The following is an 18782-nucleotide window of genomic DNA, read 5'->3' as shown; positions in this document are numbered from 1 at the left end:
AGATTTCTGATGCTGAAACGGTTTTTCCCTTCATTGAACCAGCTCGGCCTAGACGGGCTTGTCCCGCAGTGACATGTATATTGAATACAAATCAGACAGCAGAGCTTTAAATCTGTGTTGCAGCTCTCATTTCCAATTCGAGAACTGTACTATAATCATAAGCTTCTGGTGGATGAAAGGAAATCAGCTCTCTGAATATTAGCTAATGCCACATTTGCAAGTCCTGAAGAGATCTGTGCTGTTTAAAAAAAAAAAAAAAAAAAAAAAAAAGATCATTTCTCGTGAACCTATATATATGAATCGCTTTGTACTGCTCAACTGATAGAAGCGATGCCTGTGCTGGGATTAAACCCTTTTCATCATAAAACCTCATCTGGTTCGGAGTCCAAGTCCATCAAACCTTTTCCCTTTAAAGTCCCGCCTTTGATTCTACATCAATTTATTCAAACCGCAGCTGGGTGGCTGAAAACGAAAGGACAGCATCATTTAAACCAACCATGTTCCTAACTTGAAAGAAGGACTATAATTAAAAAAATGGGCATAAAAGAATGGAAATGGGATAATATTTTTTAATGGTAGTTCAAAGGCCGACAGATGTCAGAGCCTTTGAAGATGTCAGTACACTGAGCAAGGAGTTGCCATTAAATAGTTTGCCTGAGAGGTGAAGCAGCTTTTTAATGACTGAAAAAGCCCTTGCAGACACATCCTTGTGTTTTTAATTTGTCAGAGTTTCTGCAGTATTTTCTGATTAATGACACATGATTATAACTGCATAGCACACATTTTTGTACTTTGTTAAATGAATACTTTATTCCACATTCCTTCAGTGCCAGATAAAAACAGGAAAGCTTTACTACAGAGTCCAAAACTATTCAGATTGCTCAAATATTTATGGTAATTTGAGGGGATTGGCCAGATCCAGAGCTTCTATGGGTTGCTACCTTTTGTTCTTTAATGGAGCTATTACTACTGCCACCACAATGTGTATGCATTAAGTGAGCATGTGACCCAGTAATGCATTGTGCCCTTCTTGTGCCCTAAACAATCAGAGCTTTCATAATTCACTGATGAACAGTCATCAAATCAAAATAACATTTAGAAAAATCCCAGGGTTGATCCTGAACAATACAAACAATGGCTGCCAATGTACTGTAAGTGGAAAATAACTTTTCCAAGGCAAAAAGCATATTGCTAGGAAACATCATGTTCAGAAGAAAAACATCAATATTTAGAAATGCAGATAAAGTCCCCATCTTGGGCTGAGAAGATGCTCCTGCAACATCCTTCATCTCTCTCTTAACATATGCAAATTATTTCTATTTTCCCCATGAATGGAAAATGTAGTAGCCTGAAACACAGGGACAATTTCTTTTGCTGCCAGGAATAAGCTCTCCCATCACTACAACAGCCTTTCGTGGATGCTTGCCAAGCTGAGCAGGTACAGCCCAGGGACAGCCCAGCCCTGGGCAAGGACAGGAAAAGCCAGCACTGTGTGCCCTGCCTTGTATCACACCTCAGAGCATCACCCACATGAGAACACAGTCATTACAAGGGAATTTGATTAATGTGCTGCTCCTTCTACTCTTCCAGCCTACATTCAGCTTGTAATTGGATCATAAATAGAAATGTGATGGACTCAGCTAAAAGCGTGCAGAGATTCGAGGTACTGTAGCAGAGCTTTGTGAAATGAGTTGCTGTTCTGCCTTGAACACTGACATGATTTCAGAAGTAGGAATATTTGGCTTGTTGCAATCCATATCCATCAGGAATCTCTCCGCAACACCCCCATCAGGAACCTCCTGGAGGGCAGAGAGGTGACTCTGGACACTCACTGCTCCATGGATCTGCAGCGGGAGATGAAGGAAGCGTGAGCCAGGGGTGTTCTGCTGTGTGTCCCAAACACTGCACAGTTATCCCACTGCAAAAGCAAGCACTTCAAAGTTTGAAAAGGAAAAGAACATGGCTGCAGAGAGAAAAACGTAATTCTGAAATGGAATTCTCCCACATGTATTTATGGAATGAAAACAGAGCCCTGCTAGGAAAAAACATGGCTGTTTTAGGATTCCACTATAAAGAACACAGAGAATTGTGCTACTCTCAGTACAAACAACTGTAATCCCATTCCCAACCACCTGCAGCCTTCCTTCTGGAGTCATTCCAAAGTTACCTTCAAAGACAGTTTTATTTAAAAAGCAAAACAAACCCTAACCTACCACACATCATTAGACCACTTGACTTTATCACAAATCTCACGTAGATTTGAAAACTCAGTCTGAATTAATGTTACATTGCACACTTTTGCCACTTTTCCTAGAAAACAAATGACACATGGGAGCAGCCAGGAAGCTGCTCAGCAGGATGGGGTGGAGCAGCCACTGGGAACACCCATCAACCAGAGAGGAGCTCAGGAGTTGGGCAGATCCTGGATACCCGGGGTGCTCAGCAGGGGTGTTGAGACAGGGGCACGCTCTGGATGGAATAAAGCAAAGGAGCAAAATCTACACATCCAAAAGGCCCTTGATGTCATCACTGTACCGAAATCTGTTCAAAATGCAGTTATTATTTTGGCACTGTGGTAAAAATATCAGAATAAAATGTTGCATTTCAAGCAGTTACATCTGAGCTGAAATAAACCTTTAGAGAACAAAGAAAAGGCACTTCTCTAAGCTGTGGACCTTCTACAGAATTCCAAATTATTTATACAAACTAAAGGAACATTACTCACAAAAGATGCATCAGAATTCTGAATAAACATTATAAAATTCTTCTAAAATGGGAAATATCAGACATCCTGAAAATATTGTTTTGCTGCAAGCCCCATAGAAACAGACAAAGCTGAGCCATTCAGACTCTATCCATTAGAGGGCAATAATACATATACACACACTCATACACATAGATATACACAAACACACTCCCTCACGCATCCCAAACTGACTTTAGCCATAAAAAATTAGTATTTTCTCTCTAATATTACCAATGGTACATTGACAGCTTGGGTCCTGTTCCCGCCACTCCCCTGCACTCCCCAACAACAGCATCCAACAAATAAAAGGTACAATAACAAATTATTCTTCAAATTTGCTTTCCCACGAGGAAATCCATGCAATTCACAGCTTCAGAAGGCTTCCAGTTAGTTATTATTAAACTTGAGTAGGCCAAACAACCAGCATGTCTGTAAGCATGGAAATCATTACAGGGGTTCCCAAACTTTGAACAGACAAAAACGTTCTTCACGTGCTCATCTCCCTCCTCAGTCAAACACTTTTCATGCGGTCACCTTTGATAACAGCAGCCACTGCAGACATGGCAAGGGGCCAGCACACTTCAGATGTCTCTTAGAGCTACAGAAAAATCATGGAAAGGCATTTTTTTATGTTATTAGAGCCATTCAAAGGAGGCAGCTCACGTGCTATGTGTCTTCTGCTTCTCTGCTCCCACCATGCCAACCTGCAGAGAAACCAGCTGATAAACCTTGTTTATCTGAGGTCCCCAACTTTCTGCTGCCACCACTTCCAGCATCCCACAAGCACAATTATGATACCAGCTCGCTGGGACAGGAACTGTCTGTTGTTCCATGTTTTCACTAACACAACATAGACCCCCGAGAGGATTCCAGCAATACAAATAATTACCAGCAGCCCCTAAACTACTGCTTGTCAACATCTCATTAGCTACAGGACTGCTGGAGTTCACAGGGACACACAGGCAGCTGGATCAGTCACTTAATGACCAGTAATTCCTGTAAGCATCCACACTCCATTGATTTGTGTTTGGGGTGGCATTTCTCCTTTTGTTTGTTTGTGAGCTTTTTGCTTGTTTCTGTTTTGTTTGGGTTTTTAAAAACATATTACTCTGCAATTACCAACCCCTACTCCCTTAAAAACAGAAATTCACATAACAATTTCGTCTACCAGCTTACTGTTTTCATCTGCTGCTGAATAAATATTAATTTTATATTAAACAAGAGGTTTAATTGAAGATCTGAATCAAACTTCTTAAGGTCCAAGATGAAGATGTAGAGTAACATACTGGTACTGTTGCTATCCCACACAGGACACAGGTGCCCTCCAGAAATCCCTAAGGATACCAAATACAGCAGGAGAAGATGCAGCTTCCTTCAAATCTTCCAGCTTCTGTTTGCAGCAGCTGCCTTTCCAAAAATCACTCTCTTTTCTAAATTCATTTTACAGATGCCAATACAGCAGAAAGCAGAGACTACAAAAGAACTCAAGCTGTCAGAGACAACTTTAGAAGAATTGTATCACCCGTGTGGAAGACGGAGTTCACTCTTCGTGCAATTTCAGATCTGTTTCAAGTGAAAACACTTGTGTCAGGGGGTTTTGTCCTTTTTTTAGCCTTTTTTTTTTTTTTTTTTTAAATATGAACTCTGAAGAACAACTCTAAAACCTGAAAATGGAATATTCACGATCAGGCCAATATTTTAGGGGTCAAAAGTAAAGTTTTCTTATTTGCGGTGTTTTAGAAGGACTTTCAGACATATGAATACAAATTACTCAGAGATATGTAATTGCAGTTTGAAATATATCGTTATTTCCATAAAACAGAAATCTACAGCATCCCTGACATCGATTTCTGTCATTTTGTCATGATAAACACTCAGGTATTAAGTACCTTCCACATCATGCACCCAGGCATGATTCCAATTAGTGCTGAATAGAAGACAAAATGTCAGCTTAATAAGCTTCAATTTGCAGAGTCTTTGAACATGCGATGATATCATCACTTTGCCAATCATTTCTTGTACTTTGGCTTCTTTTTTTCCATCTCACCCTCCCTGTCAAAAGGAAGTCTTTCAAATCCACAGAAAGGGAAGACATGAACAATGTCAGTCATTGGTCTGACTGAGCTAAAAGATCCAAAAATGACTCCCCAATACATCAACAGAGAACTGTGATGTGCACAATATTCTCTCAAAGCTAATTTGCTGCCAACATGTAGAGTAATTGGGGGAAAAAAGTCTACTTTAAAGTCATACTGTGAAAAATATTTTCTTGCATGAAATCAACACTAAAGACCTTAAATCACTGTCACAGTCTGTGCCACTCGTTCAAATGAAGAAACAGTTTTTATTCAGGTAAGGTGACAATCATTTCTTCAAAGGTGACTGGGCCAAGGAACAGCTCTGCTGTCTCACTCCGTACTGAAAATCATCACTGTATTTTAAATTAATGGATTTTATTTCTGATTTGTTTCGTAAGAAGAAAGGAAGTTTTCCAAGAAGAAAAAGACAAATTTCAGAGAAAGCATTCACAGTTCTGTGAGCTCAAATGTCTGAGGCCAGCACAAGCCCACAGCCCTCAGCTGAGGACTCACAATGTTTTCTCTATCTGGAATATCCTCAAATGCAGAACCTAAAATCCCTGCTCTTATCTGGGTGTGAAGGAAAACAGAAACACCAAACGGCAGCAGAAAAGACAAGAGACAATGAATCAGGATGGGAAGTGTGGAGCAATACCAAGGACTGTGTGGACTCTGCAGGGCTGTGCCAGGGCAGCTGCTCCTGCCTGAGAGCCCACAGCAGAGCCCCAGTTCTGAGAAGGGGATAGGAAATGGGATCTCCTGAGCTGAATCCCTGAGGATGTGGTTGCCCCATGGGCTGCATCACCCAGGTCCAACACAATTCTTGGCACTGCACTGCGCTGTCCCATTTCCCTGGCTTGCACATCCCACAGAACCCAGTCAGGAGCCCTTTGCTAGCACCTCTTTGTTACTCATGGCTCGGAACTGGCACGGGACAAACCCCAGCCCACCCTGTGTGGGGTGTGGCGTGCCCAAAGTCGGTGCTCTGGAGGGAAAGGGACTGGAGCAGCTCGGAAGGGCAGGATCTGAGCTTCCTGGAGCTGGGAGCACACACCGGGCATGGCACTGGTGTGGGAGCAGGGCTGAAAGAGTGCAGAGCATTTGGCTGCCCCTCCATGGGATGGGATAGCAAATTCCATACTTCTGAGGCAGCAAAGACTTTGAGGAGCTGCTACAGATGCCGGGGTTGGGCCAGTGGGGAAACAGCTGCAGAGATTTTACTGGTGAAATACTCAGCCCTGTGTCTGTGCCAGCAACATCATCCCAGACCCGCAGAGAACCCACCACGGGGGCCTGGGGCTTCTCCCCCTCGCAGCTCCCGTCTGTGAAACAGAGGAAAACAGAGGAGCCTCCCATTTTTCTTCCTGGCTAAAGCAGCATGTGGAGGAACAGGCAGAGCGGTGGTGGGGCACGCAGGGCAGTGCAATTTGCAATAAGCATCTCAGCTGCAATTTGTTACTGGTTTTCCACTTGAAGGTTCCTTTATAACACTTTAATGTGGGAGCGTGTGGAGCTGTATGGATGGGCTCATATTTCTCAGCTGACATATCTTCAGCCAAAGCATGTCAGCTACAGGAGAGGGCAAGGCTTTGCACTGGCTCTGGGATTTCTTCTTCCCCCATCAGAAACCACATAAAAGAAAAACACAAATAAATCAGCTCTCCAAAATCACTATTTATTACCCCATCATGAAACCGTCTACTGGACCCTGCAGTGGTATTGAGTAATATCATTACTTAAACCATAAAGAGGCTGTATTTATTACTCAAAATTGGGAAAATTAGCATCCATATGGATCTTATTGTTTTACGAGCAGTATCGCTGCCAAAACAAGTGGTGTTAACATTCCAAACTACAGATTGTCACCATTTCTCACCCAGTGTCTCATTCTCTCACTTGGTATTTAAAATACCTTTGAATTGAGGAACTGAGCAGATCATAGAATCTCTTCTATCAATATATATATCATTTAACAGCCAGACTACTGTTCAAAACTTGATTTATGGTGGCAGTGAGTGAATGGAATTAACATCTGATGACCTAAGGAAGAGAGACTAAATTGATTTTGGATAATCTTTCTTTAGAAAAGGGATGAGAGAAAAAGAACACTCTAAGAAATTTAACTGCTTAATTTGCAATACATAGCACCTTAGTAGGCAATCACAGACAGGACATCCTAACCTCCATCCCTGGAAAAATGATGGCGTAAAACTCCATGAAATTAATTTCCAGGCACAGGAAGAATAAAAGCGTCACTGGAAACAGCAAGCAAGATAAACCAGGGCAAAGCAGGCTTGAATAAAGTGATTGTCTTCTGCAGTGAAAGGGGAGAAGTGTCAGTGTCACTTACCTTGATTTTAGCAAGGTTTTGATACACAAACTGAAGGAACACGGACTGGAGGGGTGTCCTATAGTGTGAGCAGAGAACTCACAGGACCACGGGGCTTGAAGAGGAGGAGTCAAGAGCCAGCCAACAAGTGGCACTTCTCAAAGTTCAAATGGGGCTGGTACAGCTGAACACCTGCTCCAAAGCCCTGGATGACAGTGACCCTGTGACAGCGACCCTGTGCCATACTGTGGATGGCATTTCCTGGGGAAAGCAGTCAGTATGGAGAGCAGGGTGCCAACCACGGGGACCTCAAACCCTGCAAGCTGAGGAATGGGCCACCAGGACCTGCAGGGAAATCACCAAACCAGGTTTATTCAGCCTGGAGAACTAAACACCAAAGATTTGCTGTCTTCAACTGAGCGTAAGGAATTGTGGAGAAGGCAGAGGCAGACTCTTCTTGAAGGAAGGGCAAGAACCTACAGATCCAAATTTTAACAACAGATATTCCAGCTGGATATAAAGGAAAAGGAATTCCACGCTGGATTGGTAAAGCACTGGAGCATATGGCTCAAGAAGGCCGTGAAATCTCCACCAGTGCAGGTTTTTCAAAACTCAGCTGGACTTAGCCCTGAGCAACATGATGTGGTTTTGAAGTCAGACCTGCTTTGAGCAGGAGGTTGGGCATGGTGACCTCCAGAGGTCCTTCCAACCCAAATTATTCTGTGATGCTGTGAAAAAACTCCAGAATGAATGCTGGTCTCCCATTAGAGGATGTCCCTTCAGCACTCAGGGGAATGTTTGAAGCAGATGGCACTGCTGTTTTCCAAATTGCTGCACTTGTTCTATGGACTAGGAGAAGTCAACTTCCTTCTGTTCAACAACTGTCTCAAACAAATTATAAGGTAACACTAAAAGGCAGTTTTCAAAAGAACTAAAAACTGTTAATAAAGTTGTGAGCAAGCATTCCCTCCTCTGTGCAGCAGACATTTACCGAATAGGTTTAGTTGTAATATTTGGAACAAGCCAATATCACAGAAACTGCACTCTGAAGATTTAGACACAAGTGGAAGTAATATCAATAAGCAAATTCAAAGTCTGGCTTTGCCATACACTGATCTTCACATAGAAAGCACAAGCTCCTTCTGCTTCAAAATCAAGAGATTTTACTTTAAATTGACCATTTCTGCAGAATAACACAGCATTTTTGCCTCTCTGCTTAGAAACTACATTACACCACCTCAAATGCTGCACTTACTACCTGTTTGTACATGCACCTGTTTGTACTTGATCGTTTCTGACTTCAGTATTTCTTTATGTAACTTTAATGTGAGCAATAATTCACACCACGTACAGCTTATTGTCTATTAGCGTTAATCATTCCTTGCAGCCATCACACAGAAACCCTGCTTGCAAAGCCACACCTAGTGGATGGCATAAAGATCCTTTACACCTCACTGATAAGCAAAACTGATCTCATTTCTATTCAGAGAAATTATTCTATGTTTATTAACATCTATGCAGGAAATAATCACTTTCTCTTAATCAAGGAGTGCTGGTATAAAATAAAATGACTGCCATATGATCTACCCCCTGCCCCTAGACAAGTGAAATTGTACACTCTACCTTCTCAGCTGTCAATATTTAAAATTAAACAAAAAGAATATAAAAACACTGATTGCAGTGTCATAATAACTACCAGATAAATTCAATTCCATATTATAGAAACAGAAAGTCCATTTTGCTGAAAAGAACTCCATCTCAGATTCAGAGTTCATATTATGTGATGAGCTAGTTTCTATGGCAACTGCTTTCTCTTTTACATACACTGTAGACAGCACAAAATGTCTGTTGTCTCCTAAGTTAACATTTTTAATCAGCAGATGACAATTTGTGCACTATTATGTATGGGTTCCAAAAATGTCTTTAAATATTTCAAGTGCTGCATGAAGTATAAAAGGAGAGAGTGAAGTCACACCTCCCACCCCAAATTCCTCACAATCCAATTTCAGTCCTAATCAAAAGAGTGAGAGTTGAGGAAAAATGTGGGAGACGCCAGAGATGATGACCCACTGTGGCACAAGGACACTTTGAAGGTTGTATGAAGTGAGGAAGTGGCAGATGTTTACAGCTGGATCAACAGGTGTTGGAAAGGTGTCCCAACCCAAGGCAGCAGCTCAGCCAGAGTGTGACACAGGACCACAAATGTGGCAAGGTGGCTCCACCTGAGCAGGGGAGGGGATGTGCTCAGGAGACCCAGACCCTGCTGGAGAGAACCCTGAGCCTGCACTGTCTGCTGCAGATCAGAGCAAAAGCTCATCTTTAACTCTTATCTCAAAGATTATCCCAATGCTGCAGCCCAAACTCTTCCCACAGCTCCCCTGCATTTACTCAAGTGAAAATCAGCTCTGTGGATTACCAGTATTTGAGTATTTCCACAAGAAACTGTTGCATTTGACCATTTCACAGCAATGCTCTCTCAGTGAAAGCCCAGTGTGATATCTCCATGGGACCCATCACCAGATCCCTGATTTCAGCTGCTCTTCCCCATCAATGGGATCCATCCCTGAGTCAGCAGACTGAGAATAACAACCAAGGAAAACCACATAAGTACTGCAACAAATATTTGGTACTTTAAATACTTTACATCAACAGTCATGTTCATTATCCTGGGCTGACTGGTGGTAAATTAAACATGCTGCAATACAGCCAAAAGCTTTTGTTTGGGAAAGGCTAAAAGGGAATGGCTGGCTGTCTGCAGGAGTCTGACTGGCAGCCCAAGAGCGACTCTCCAAGTAAAATACAACAAACAAATATTTAGATTGTAACTCCAGGATTTAGACTGGCTGCAGAGAAAGCCTCCATAGCAAGCAGTGCATTCCTCCTCATGCCAAAGACATCTTCTACTAAGAAAAGGAAGGGAAGTAAAAGGAAAAAAAAGAGTAGTATAATTTATTTACTCCAAATTGTAAACAGAAGTGACTTCAGTAGCACCATCAGCATCTGTATGTTTCCCAGGTCACCTCTATCTGTACCCTCCAGATCCCCTCAAGAAAATTGCTTCCACTGATACTGGGAGAATAACCATGTGGGACCTGGTGTTTGGAGATATTAAAAGAATTACATGAAGCAGAAGATTTGATCAGTGATTTATCTGTAGGTAACAATAGGTTCCTCCAGATCAAAGTTGAAGAGAGTCTCTATTTCTATTCTGAAAAAAATGCTCCCCAAATCCTTCATGTTAATATAGTACTGAAAAGTTACTGTTGCAATATTTGCATACAGGCAGAAACTGGGCATGTGTTGGATATTTAGTTATCACTAAAAATGTAGGTAGTGTCTCTATTGGGTTTTCTTTTTCCTGTATTTTCTCTTGTCAGTAGCTGACAGAGCTCTGCAGCAGACACACATCAGCACAGCCACCCTTCACACATTTAAGGAGCCAAGATAAATGTCTTCTGTTTCCCCCACTTGGTTGATACACTAATTATCTACATAAAACCATAAACATATACCAAGGATCTACTGGAATGAAAATAACTATCATTGCTGGAATGAAAACAGTGATTGCTACTGGTTTTTTATTTTAACTCCACAGATTCAAATTAATTCTGACAAAACCAGGTGCAAAGCGATGGTTACAGAAAGATTGCTGATCCCAAATGCAAAGAAACAAATTTCCGAAGAGGAGAAGCCACAAAAGAAGTGATGGGATGTGCTGTACATGGGACACCAGAGAAGGAGCCGCTGATTTCTGAGAAGGGAAAGCAAACCAGGATGGTAAAGGCCAAGGGGATTATGGAAAGTTCAAAAGGCAAGAAAGAAAAAAGGAAATGGATACTTCAGCCACGGGATAACACCTTATTAACTCTTCTTACCACCTCCGGGCTGTTTGCTGGGGTTTTTTGTAGTAAGCTCTGCTCTCAATGTTTGTGTTCACATGGCTTCCGAACTACACCAGGTTTTCCTTTCCCAAGCAATAAGGGTTTCTCAAGAGCCTCAAGACATCCCAAAAGAGCCGTGATCTCTTAGAGCAGCCTCATTTTTGAGAGCACAAACGTTGTCTGTTAAAATTAAACACCGTGACATCAGTGACACGCACAGGCAGAACGTGCCTGAGCACTCAAGCTCCTCTTGACCCAATTATGACTGGATGAACACAGTGGCCTGGCCAATTACCTCACAACAGAACCGGGAAAGAGGATTCAGCTTCCTCATGGAAACTTTCTTTCCTCTCCTTTAGTGCCAAGCACTGTATTTGAAGTTACAGGGGTACATTTTATTTCTTCTTCTTGCCCAAAGGTCAACGGTGGAAGAACAAGCAGGAAAATGATCCAACTCTGTTCAGCAGCTGGAACATGGAAATCTTTGAGCTGGTTGAGGGCACGTGGCAGACGCTGGGGAAAGAAGGACATTCAAAGGATAAAGAGGAAATACGAGGGCACAACTGGCACCGCAGACACCTCAGCCCCTCCGCTTCAGTTATTAAAATTTCCTAACCTTGCTATCTCATTTCGCCAAGCAAACTGAATATACTCTTCTCTGTAACCTGAAGTCTTGCTTCAGAAAATCACTGATTCCATAGCAAGACTGCTTTTAATAAAAGAGAGGAAGATCTCTATCATGCAAGAAGCTCCCTGTTTTTTGAACTAATGTATAAACTAAAATTATTTTGGGAGGTGCAGAATGAATGAGCAACCAAAGCATAACTTAAGAATACCCCTAAAGAAAATCCAGGTATCTAAATTAAATAGAACTAGTGATTCAAAACTACCCTTAAAAAAACCATAATCCTGTGTGATTAGCTACTGTTTAAAGAATAACAACATTATGGTAGTTCATAGAAAATGTATAGGATTTAAAAGCCTACAAGAACACAGCATGGCATAAAAGCCTTTGTACTGCTTTGACGTTTATTGACCTACAAGTCAATTTACTCCTCCCCAAGCATTACAACCCCAGGTAAAAAAATCAGAGCAAGCCTACTAGAAATGGAGAAATCCAAGCGGATTCCAATTGTTATCCAGAAATTTATCAGCAACACAAAAGGTGATACGCTTCAATCAAATTCCTTTATTGAAAATATATTAAACTTATACTTCAAGAAGCAGTAACATTCTTTTATTTAATTAAAATCTGGCAAGGCACTCAAATCTTAATTTTTACATTCTAGTTGTGATTAAAGCATTAATAAATGTATTCATATTTGAATAAAATCTAACTATTTTGGATACTGTCTTTCACAGTATCTGAAGACCTACGTGAAAGTAGAGACCTTGGATACGCAATAAAAAACTGAAATTAATCTTTACAGTATTAGTAAAATAAATTGATCTGCAGTACTCTGTCATAACTGTCTTTAGGAATATAGTGAGAAATACGTATTTTAAACACATGTATTAAGAAATACTTATTCGCTACTCTTTCATATGGGAAAGGATTTAAGAAAGACTTCCCATGAATACCTTTAATAACGGTGCTTTCATATCATTCACCCAACACTGAGCAGATAGGTCCTTCAAACCAAGCTACTCGTATGTGATTAACACTAATTATTATTTAAATTTTTCGAATAACCCAGCAAATCCACTTTTCATTTCGCGAAGCAAAATGGCCTCCTCTCCTATTTCATCTCACCTTTGCTGGGACACAAAGCACTCCTAAAAATTACTGCTGTCAAAGATGGTTCCAATTTAACAGGTTTTTAAAATGCAATGTTAAACACCCATTAAATGACTGGGTTATCTTTGTTAAGAGCCTGACAAATGTTTCATAAAGGACATTGCCCGTTAGTCACATCAGATGTCCAAAACACGCATTTTTAGTAAACATATGCAAAGATTAAAAAAAAAATATTAAAAATCTGTGCTATAATTCTATAAGAAGCACCAGTATTGTCTGTTGAGCTCACTGCAAAGACAGAGGTGGATTTGAATACAAAGAGCAGAGGAAGGAATGAAGAGCAATTTATTTTCCCAAATGGAAAAATTTGCGTCCTTGAAAGCTGGGAGAGTCTCGGTAGAATTTAAACAAACAACAGCTCTTCTAGTCAAAGCAACTGCCTTTTCATCCCTGATTTACATGTCATTCTCATGGCAGCAATGTTCAGATGACTGTACAGGGATATTTAAACTACAAAGAAAAGCTCTGTAAAAAGGCCAAACTCTGCTTTTCAGAGTGTTCAGATTCCCCCAATAGCTGAGAAAATTCCCAGCTTTCCACAGAGCACCTGTAGTAGCATCATTGATCCCCCTGAAAACAGAAAGCACAACCAAACTTTGGGTTCCAACCTTTGCCAGAAACGACCCCCAAGAGCACAAACCAGAGCTGGACTTACAGACACCTCCCAGTTCTTAAGATTTGCTTAAGAGAGTCCCTTTCCCTTTGTACTCAGTGTTACAGAGCAATACACAAACGGGGACGAGCACTGGCATGTAGACAGAATAATTCTATATAATTCCAAAACTGCCTTTTTTTAACCTGGGAGTTACAGCTCTGCCTTTGTCCGCAAAAAAAAAACCAACAGCAGGAATGCAGGTGAGAGGAGGCTACAACTCTGAAAAGACACTCGCAAACAGATCCATAGATGAGATGAATCTATCTTGGGCCAAAATAAAAAATGCAAAGATAAAAACCAATCCTTTGAACCATTTCAGTCTTTATTCGCTCTTACAATGCAGCGGAAAATAAAAGGCAAGGTTTAATTTCTTTTTCACAGGCCACCTGAGTATCCCCTTCCCAAGTATTCTCACAAAGTATACCCCGTTTTCATTGGAAAACCACAATGGTGGAAATGGAGAAATAAGTCCTGGCTTTGCAATATATCTCTCAACCTCCTGAGAAGCCGTTTGCTTCCTAATAGACTTCCTTAAGCCAGATTTCGATAGTCTGAGCCATCCAAAGTAAAAAAACCAATTGATTTCAAAAGTAAATTTTCAATTCAGTTTCACTTAGCTCCATTAGAGATGTTAGTAAAAGCCACAGCCTACCAGTCTACAGGAAGGTAGAGTGAAAATGCCTCTTAGTCTGAGCCTAACATCTCATAGGGAAGGTGGTGGTGCGCGGAAAATGTGTCATTAAAGATGCTTTACCAAAATGTCCAGTTTTGGTATAAAATAATCCATGCGTGATAAGCAATTCTAACGCTGATTAGGAAAGATTATTTTCTATAAACTCTTTAAACTAGAAAATCACCTTAGTTTTTTAAATATTGCCATTGCAGGCCTTTTTAATGAAGGCTCTTAGGAAAATATACCATGCCATCCTTACAAAATAGATTGAAAAAAAGGCAATAAGATGGTTTTTGAAGTGAAAACTCATAAAGATCATTTTCCATGCTGACAGTGTGCATTTCATCCAGAAGTTTGAAGAGTCAAATGCTACCCCAGCTGGGGGTTATTCTGCCAAATGGCTTCCAACAGGGACCACAGAGATGGAGGATGGGAGGGGTGCGTGTGTGTAGGAAAATAAACGTGATGGTAAGCGACCCCAAACCCACATCATCTTATCAAACATCCGACACACGGAACCAAACACACAATGCAAATCTAGAATACAAAAACTGAAACAAAAAAGACATGAACAAAAGGAAATAAAGCCATTTGTGAGTTACCTGCAGAGATTTAAAACAAAAAAAAGCACACGAACGAAGCAGATATAGTTCACATGGATTTGCCCAGGAAGGAGAAAAGGAGGGGTGAGTGTGAGGGCTGGGGGGGAAAAAGAACAGATACCTTTTTTTCTTAAACAAATCCATCATGAAAGAAAATGAGACAAGATTATAAATAGGCCGAGTTATAGCGCACCATGGGATTTTTAATCTGGCTACCTGTGGTTTTTGCAGTTAAAGCCCTATTCAGCAGTGGGAAGGGAGGGGGGAAAGCGGAAAAAGAAAAAAAGAAAAAAAAGAAAAACTAAATCACGTTTATGTGCCAGTTTCGCAAATGCTCCCCCAGCGAGCACCACCAACAATGCTGGCAAACAGGAAACACTCATTATCAGCAATTTCTAATAAGCGGACGCCTTTCAAGCGTTATTGATCGTTACCTGGCCGTCTCGTTTCCTGCTTTCTTGAGTTTGACTCTGGTGCTCTGCCATGGCAGTGCGAAGCTGTTTCTCCAGTTTCTCGATCTCCCGTTGATGGTCTCGGACCAGGCAGTCCTGCACTGCGTTGTGCTGCTGGAATAGGTGCGTCTTCTCCTGTTCATGCTCCAGCTTCAGCTCCACTATCTGATTGGACAGGGAGGAGTACAGTTCATCAATAGAACATCCTTGTCGTCATGACAACTCGTCTACAGCTTAATTTCCCCCTTAATTTCATCAACTTGGCAATTTTATTTTTACGTCACTATTACCTCACCTCTTAAAAAGCCACCGTTAGTGTGACAGAATTCCTCCAGACAATCCCAACAATGGAGACAACCGAGCAAATCCAGCGCATCCCTACCCAATTTGTTGGTACAAATGTCGGAAGCATACAAAAAAATAATATAGAAAAAAAGGGAGGCATTGTCGCATTGTGTGGCGGGTGCCCCCGTATCCCGCTGCTGCTCCTCAGCAGGGCTGAGGATCCTAAATGGTTAATAGGCAGCCTGCTCGCCCCTTTGCTTAAGTATACACACACACAACCCCCCACCCCAGCAATTAAAGCTTTGCAAGATCTCTTTATGATTTCCAAAGCGAACGCTCTTCCTGCAATATTCCTCAACGCTGGCACATAGAGTTGTCTTTTTTTTTTTCCCTTAAATACAAAAAAAAAAAGAAGCAAGAAAATTATAAAAAAACAAAGCTCTATTATCCCGTTGTCAGCTACGCTATCCCAACATAAACAGATGTATGTGGTTCCAGAAGGGCACCTGCTGTGCCGCAAGCTTGCACCATGATTTCATAAGAAGCCTTCTATTCTCAGGAGCCGTTCCCAGTCCGCACCACACTGGATGCTGTGACCTTGGCCACTCTTAGCCTCTCCCCGCTTGCCTGAATGGCAGCCCGAGACCAAGGGCCTGGTTGCCGCAGCTTTGATATTAATCCTCCTGCCTGCGCACAAAGGCACCCTACCTGGCCTGCACACTGGAGCGGCCAGGCCGCCTTTGAAGCAGGTGATGAATAGGGACGGCAGGAAGCCGCTTCCCCACTGAACTCCGGGCCACACAGCTGCTAAGAACAGTCACTTGGATTTTTCTTCAGTTTTGGTGGATTTCAGAGAAGGAGGAGGGGGGGAAGTAAGAAAAATAACAAAAAAAAAAAAAGAGAGAAATCTCTTATCGTGAACATGGTGGGGTATTTTCAGCATGAGAAAGGAAAAAAGGAGCGGACGGGAGGAGCCGCTGTGTGAGCGCCGAGAGCGCCCGGCACCTTATCTTAAAGCTGTAGCATTCAATTCTGGGATGGTATCAGCTGTTTGCCCGGCCTCCATAAGGAAAATCTGAAGCTAAGTTAAAATAAATTTTAAAAAAAAGGGTGTTTTCTCAAACTGCAGAGCAGCGTACTGCAAGTTTAAAAGGGAAATATGCCATCCATGCTGTGGTTGGAAGCATCCTTCTGCAAATGGAGTGAGGAGAACAGATGCAACGTTGCGCGGTTTAATGTATCTACATTATTTAATAACACTAAAGAGCTCATTAAGAGATGCCTGAAGTCCCTGCAGGGGTTAACCCCTCACATTTTCCATGCTGGGCCTGGGATCCTCACACAAAGTTCTTTACGCCAGGTTTTTGCCCAAGGTTTCTGTACAAAACTGGTTTCTCCTGGATGATTGTGGTGTCCATCGTGTGCCTAAGAGAAAGAGTTGTTGCTCCCTAGAATAACTGTAGAGCCTTTGTCTGATTTAGGAGAAAAAATGTTTAGTGTTTCATCATAAATAAGACCTGATTAAAAATAAATCCTGTCAACAGGAGAGGCCTTTTTCTTCAAACATTTTGTTGTCTTAATTACTGGTTTTTCAGCTGGTTGTGCCATGTAGGTCTGGGGTGAGGCAGTTTGCTGTGGGGAGCTTCAATATTGAGGTTGTCACTTTTTTAACAGAAGACAGGGCAGCAGGCAGGGAATGTCACCCAGAGGGAGCCAGGGACAGACCCTGCTTCTCCAACCAGTTACACGATTGCCACACCAACCAAAATAAATAGTTTTGTTTAGTAATCTCTTCACTTAAAGCATTTATAGACACAAAGTTTTTTAATTTAAGAGGTGGAACAAGCAAAAGGTTCTTCAGCAGGAGGGGTGTCCCCCCAGCTTCTACATGGGAAGAGAAAGGGTGGTACCATGAGGGGAGGTGTTTTACAAAAGGCAAATTTGTTGAAGAAAAATAAAAAAAACCCTCTTCATTTAAAGCTATGTATTCCCCATGATGATTTTGGTTTGTACTTTAAGATGTTTCTGCCAGGGAGGAGAGGTGGAGAAACAGGAGAGGAGAGAAAGGATGAGGACTAGACCATTTTCATCCCTCAAAGACCTCCAAACCCATCTTCCCTAAAGAGTATTAGCAGGTATTCCACATTCCCAACCAACAAAACAACACAAAGTGACTGAGCAGCCATTCCGTACACTGGTGAGCACTCCCTGAAGCTCCTGCTCTCCTCAGAACTGCTGCCAAGCACTACAGCTTCTTCCACTCCTCCCTCTCTCATTCTTGTATTGTTATTGGGTTGTTTCTTTAAAGGAAAAGAAAAATTAATGTATACCAAAGAATGGAAAGAGAACATCCATGCTGCTTTTCAGCAACAACAGGACTTCTTCATCACAGGAAACTGCACAAAAACTGTATTAATTCTTCATAAACCAGACGGATTCTGTCTCTGAGGCAGAGAGCGCCTTTATGAATGATATAACAAAACCACCTCCTGCAAAAATTCTGTTGAGTTGAGATCTTGCTGTATCTACCCCTAGATGCTGAGCACTTCATCAGATCACATTCAAGTGTCTGCTCCAATCCAGCATTTTAGTGTCCAGAGGACAGGCCCTGGAATGTGCTATACATTTCAGACAGACAAGCAACACGACATTCACAATGGGCATTAGAGGCAACGCTGAAAAGAAACATTCATTAAATAATCGTGTGTGCCCTATTACCATAATCACAGGGCATTCATTGTGCCTTGGATGTTTCCTCATCTTGTCCTCCCAAAGATGAAAATCTCTTATTCCTTTCCCGGCATGTCTGTTCCTGTCTCCAGCCATGGCCTGGACACAAAACCAAGCAGGAATGCCTGTCTGACCTGAGAGAGCCTTTCTTACCACTGCTGTTATCAAGTAACACAAATATTTAAAAATTATGATCTCTTCTTTGTTGAATTCTTCATTTTTTTAATTCTTTCCACACAGTGTGATAGAACAATGTTCAAGGCAACAGCCAACAGGTGATTTACTAAGCCAACATCAGAATTACACTACTTACTTTAAATTTAGCTTTTAATTACACTATTTCTTTTAAATTTAGCTTTTAACCGAAATCTAAATTTCCTTACTCTTGCAGAAGAGAATTTTAAGAAGAAAATGAAATTCTTAACAAAGAGCTAAAAAAGATTAATGCAAGAACTGTGACAGTCTCTTGTTATTCACTCACACACACACATACACACACACAAAAGGTGCCAAACAAATCTGGCAGTGTGGTTCGTGCCCAGGACAGTGACAA

General features: G+C 41.5%; 1 protein-coding gene across 5 annotated transcripts in view; it reads right to left on the bottom strand.

Moving 5' to 3' along the window:
* CEP112 (centrosomal protein 112) overlaps positions 1-18782 on the bottom strand; it is a 158596-nt gene that overhangs the window by 72252 nt on the left and 67562 nt on the right. For 4 of the 5 annotated variants that reach the window (XM_042025497.1, XM_042025499.1, XM_042025498.1 and 1 more), the window contains one exon: positions 15197-15379. In XM_042025497.1, the coding sequence (XP_041881431.1) occupies positions 15197-15379 (183 nt within the window). Of the gene's footprint in view, positions 1-241; positions 1845-15196; positions 15380-18782 lie in introns of those variants that run through there. The other variant, XM_042025501.1, reaches the window with a different exon arrangement.

This window comes from Corvus kubaryi, unplaced genomic scaffold (assembly GCF_017639235.1).
Source record: "Corvus kubaryi isolate FWS band 111438036 unplaced genomic scaffold, C.kubaryi_AGA036_p1.0 37272, whole genome shotgun sequence".
Taxonomy (NCBI): domain Eukaryota; kingdom Metazoa; phylum Chordata; class Aves; order Passeriformes; family Corvidae; genus Corvus; species Corvus kubaryi.
The sequence above is the reverse complement of the archived record's forward strand: the minus strand, read 5'-3'. Positions and strand labels throughout refer to the sequence as shown.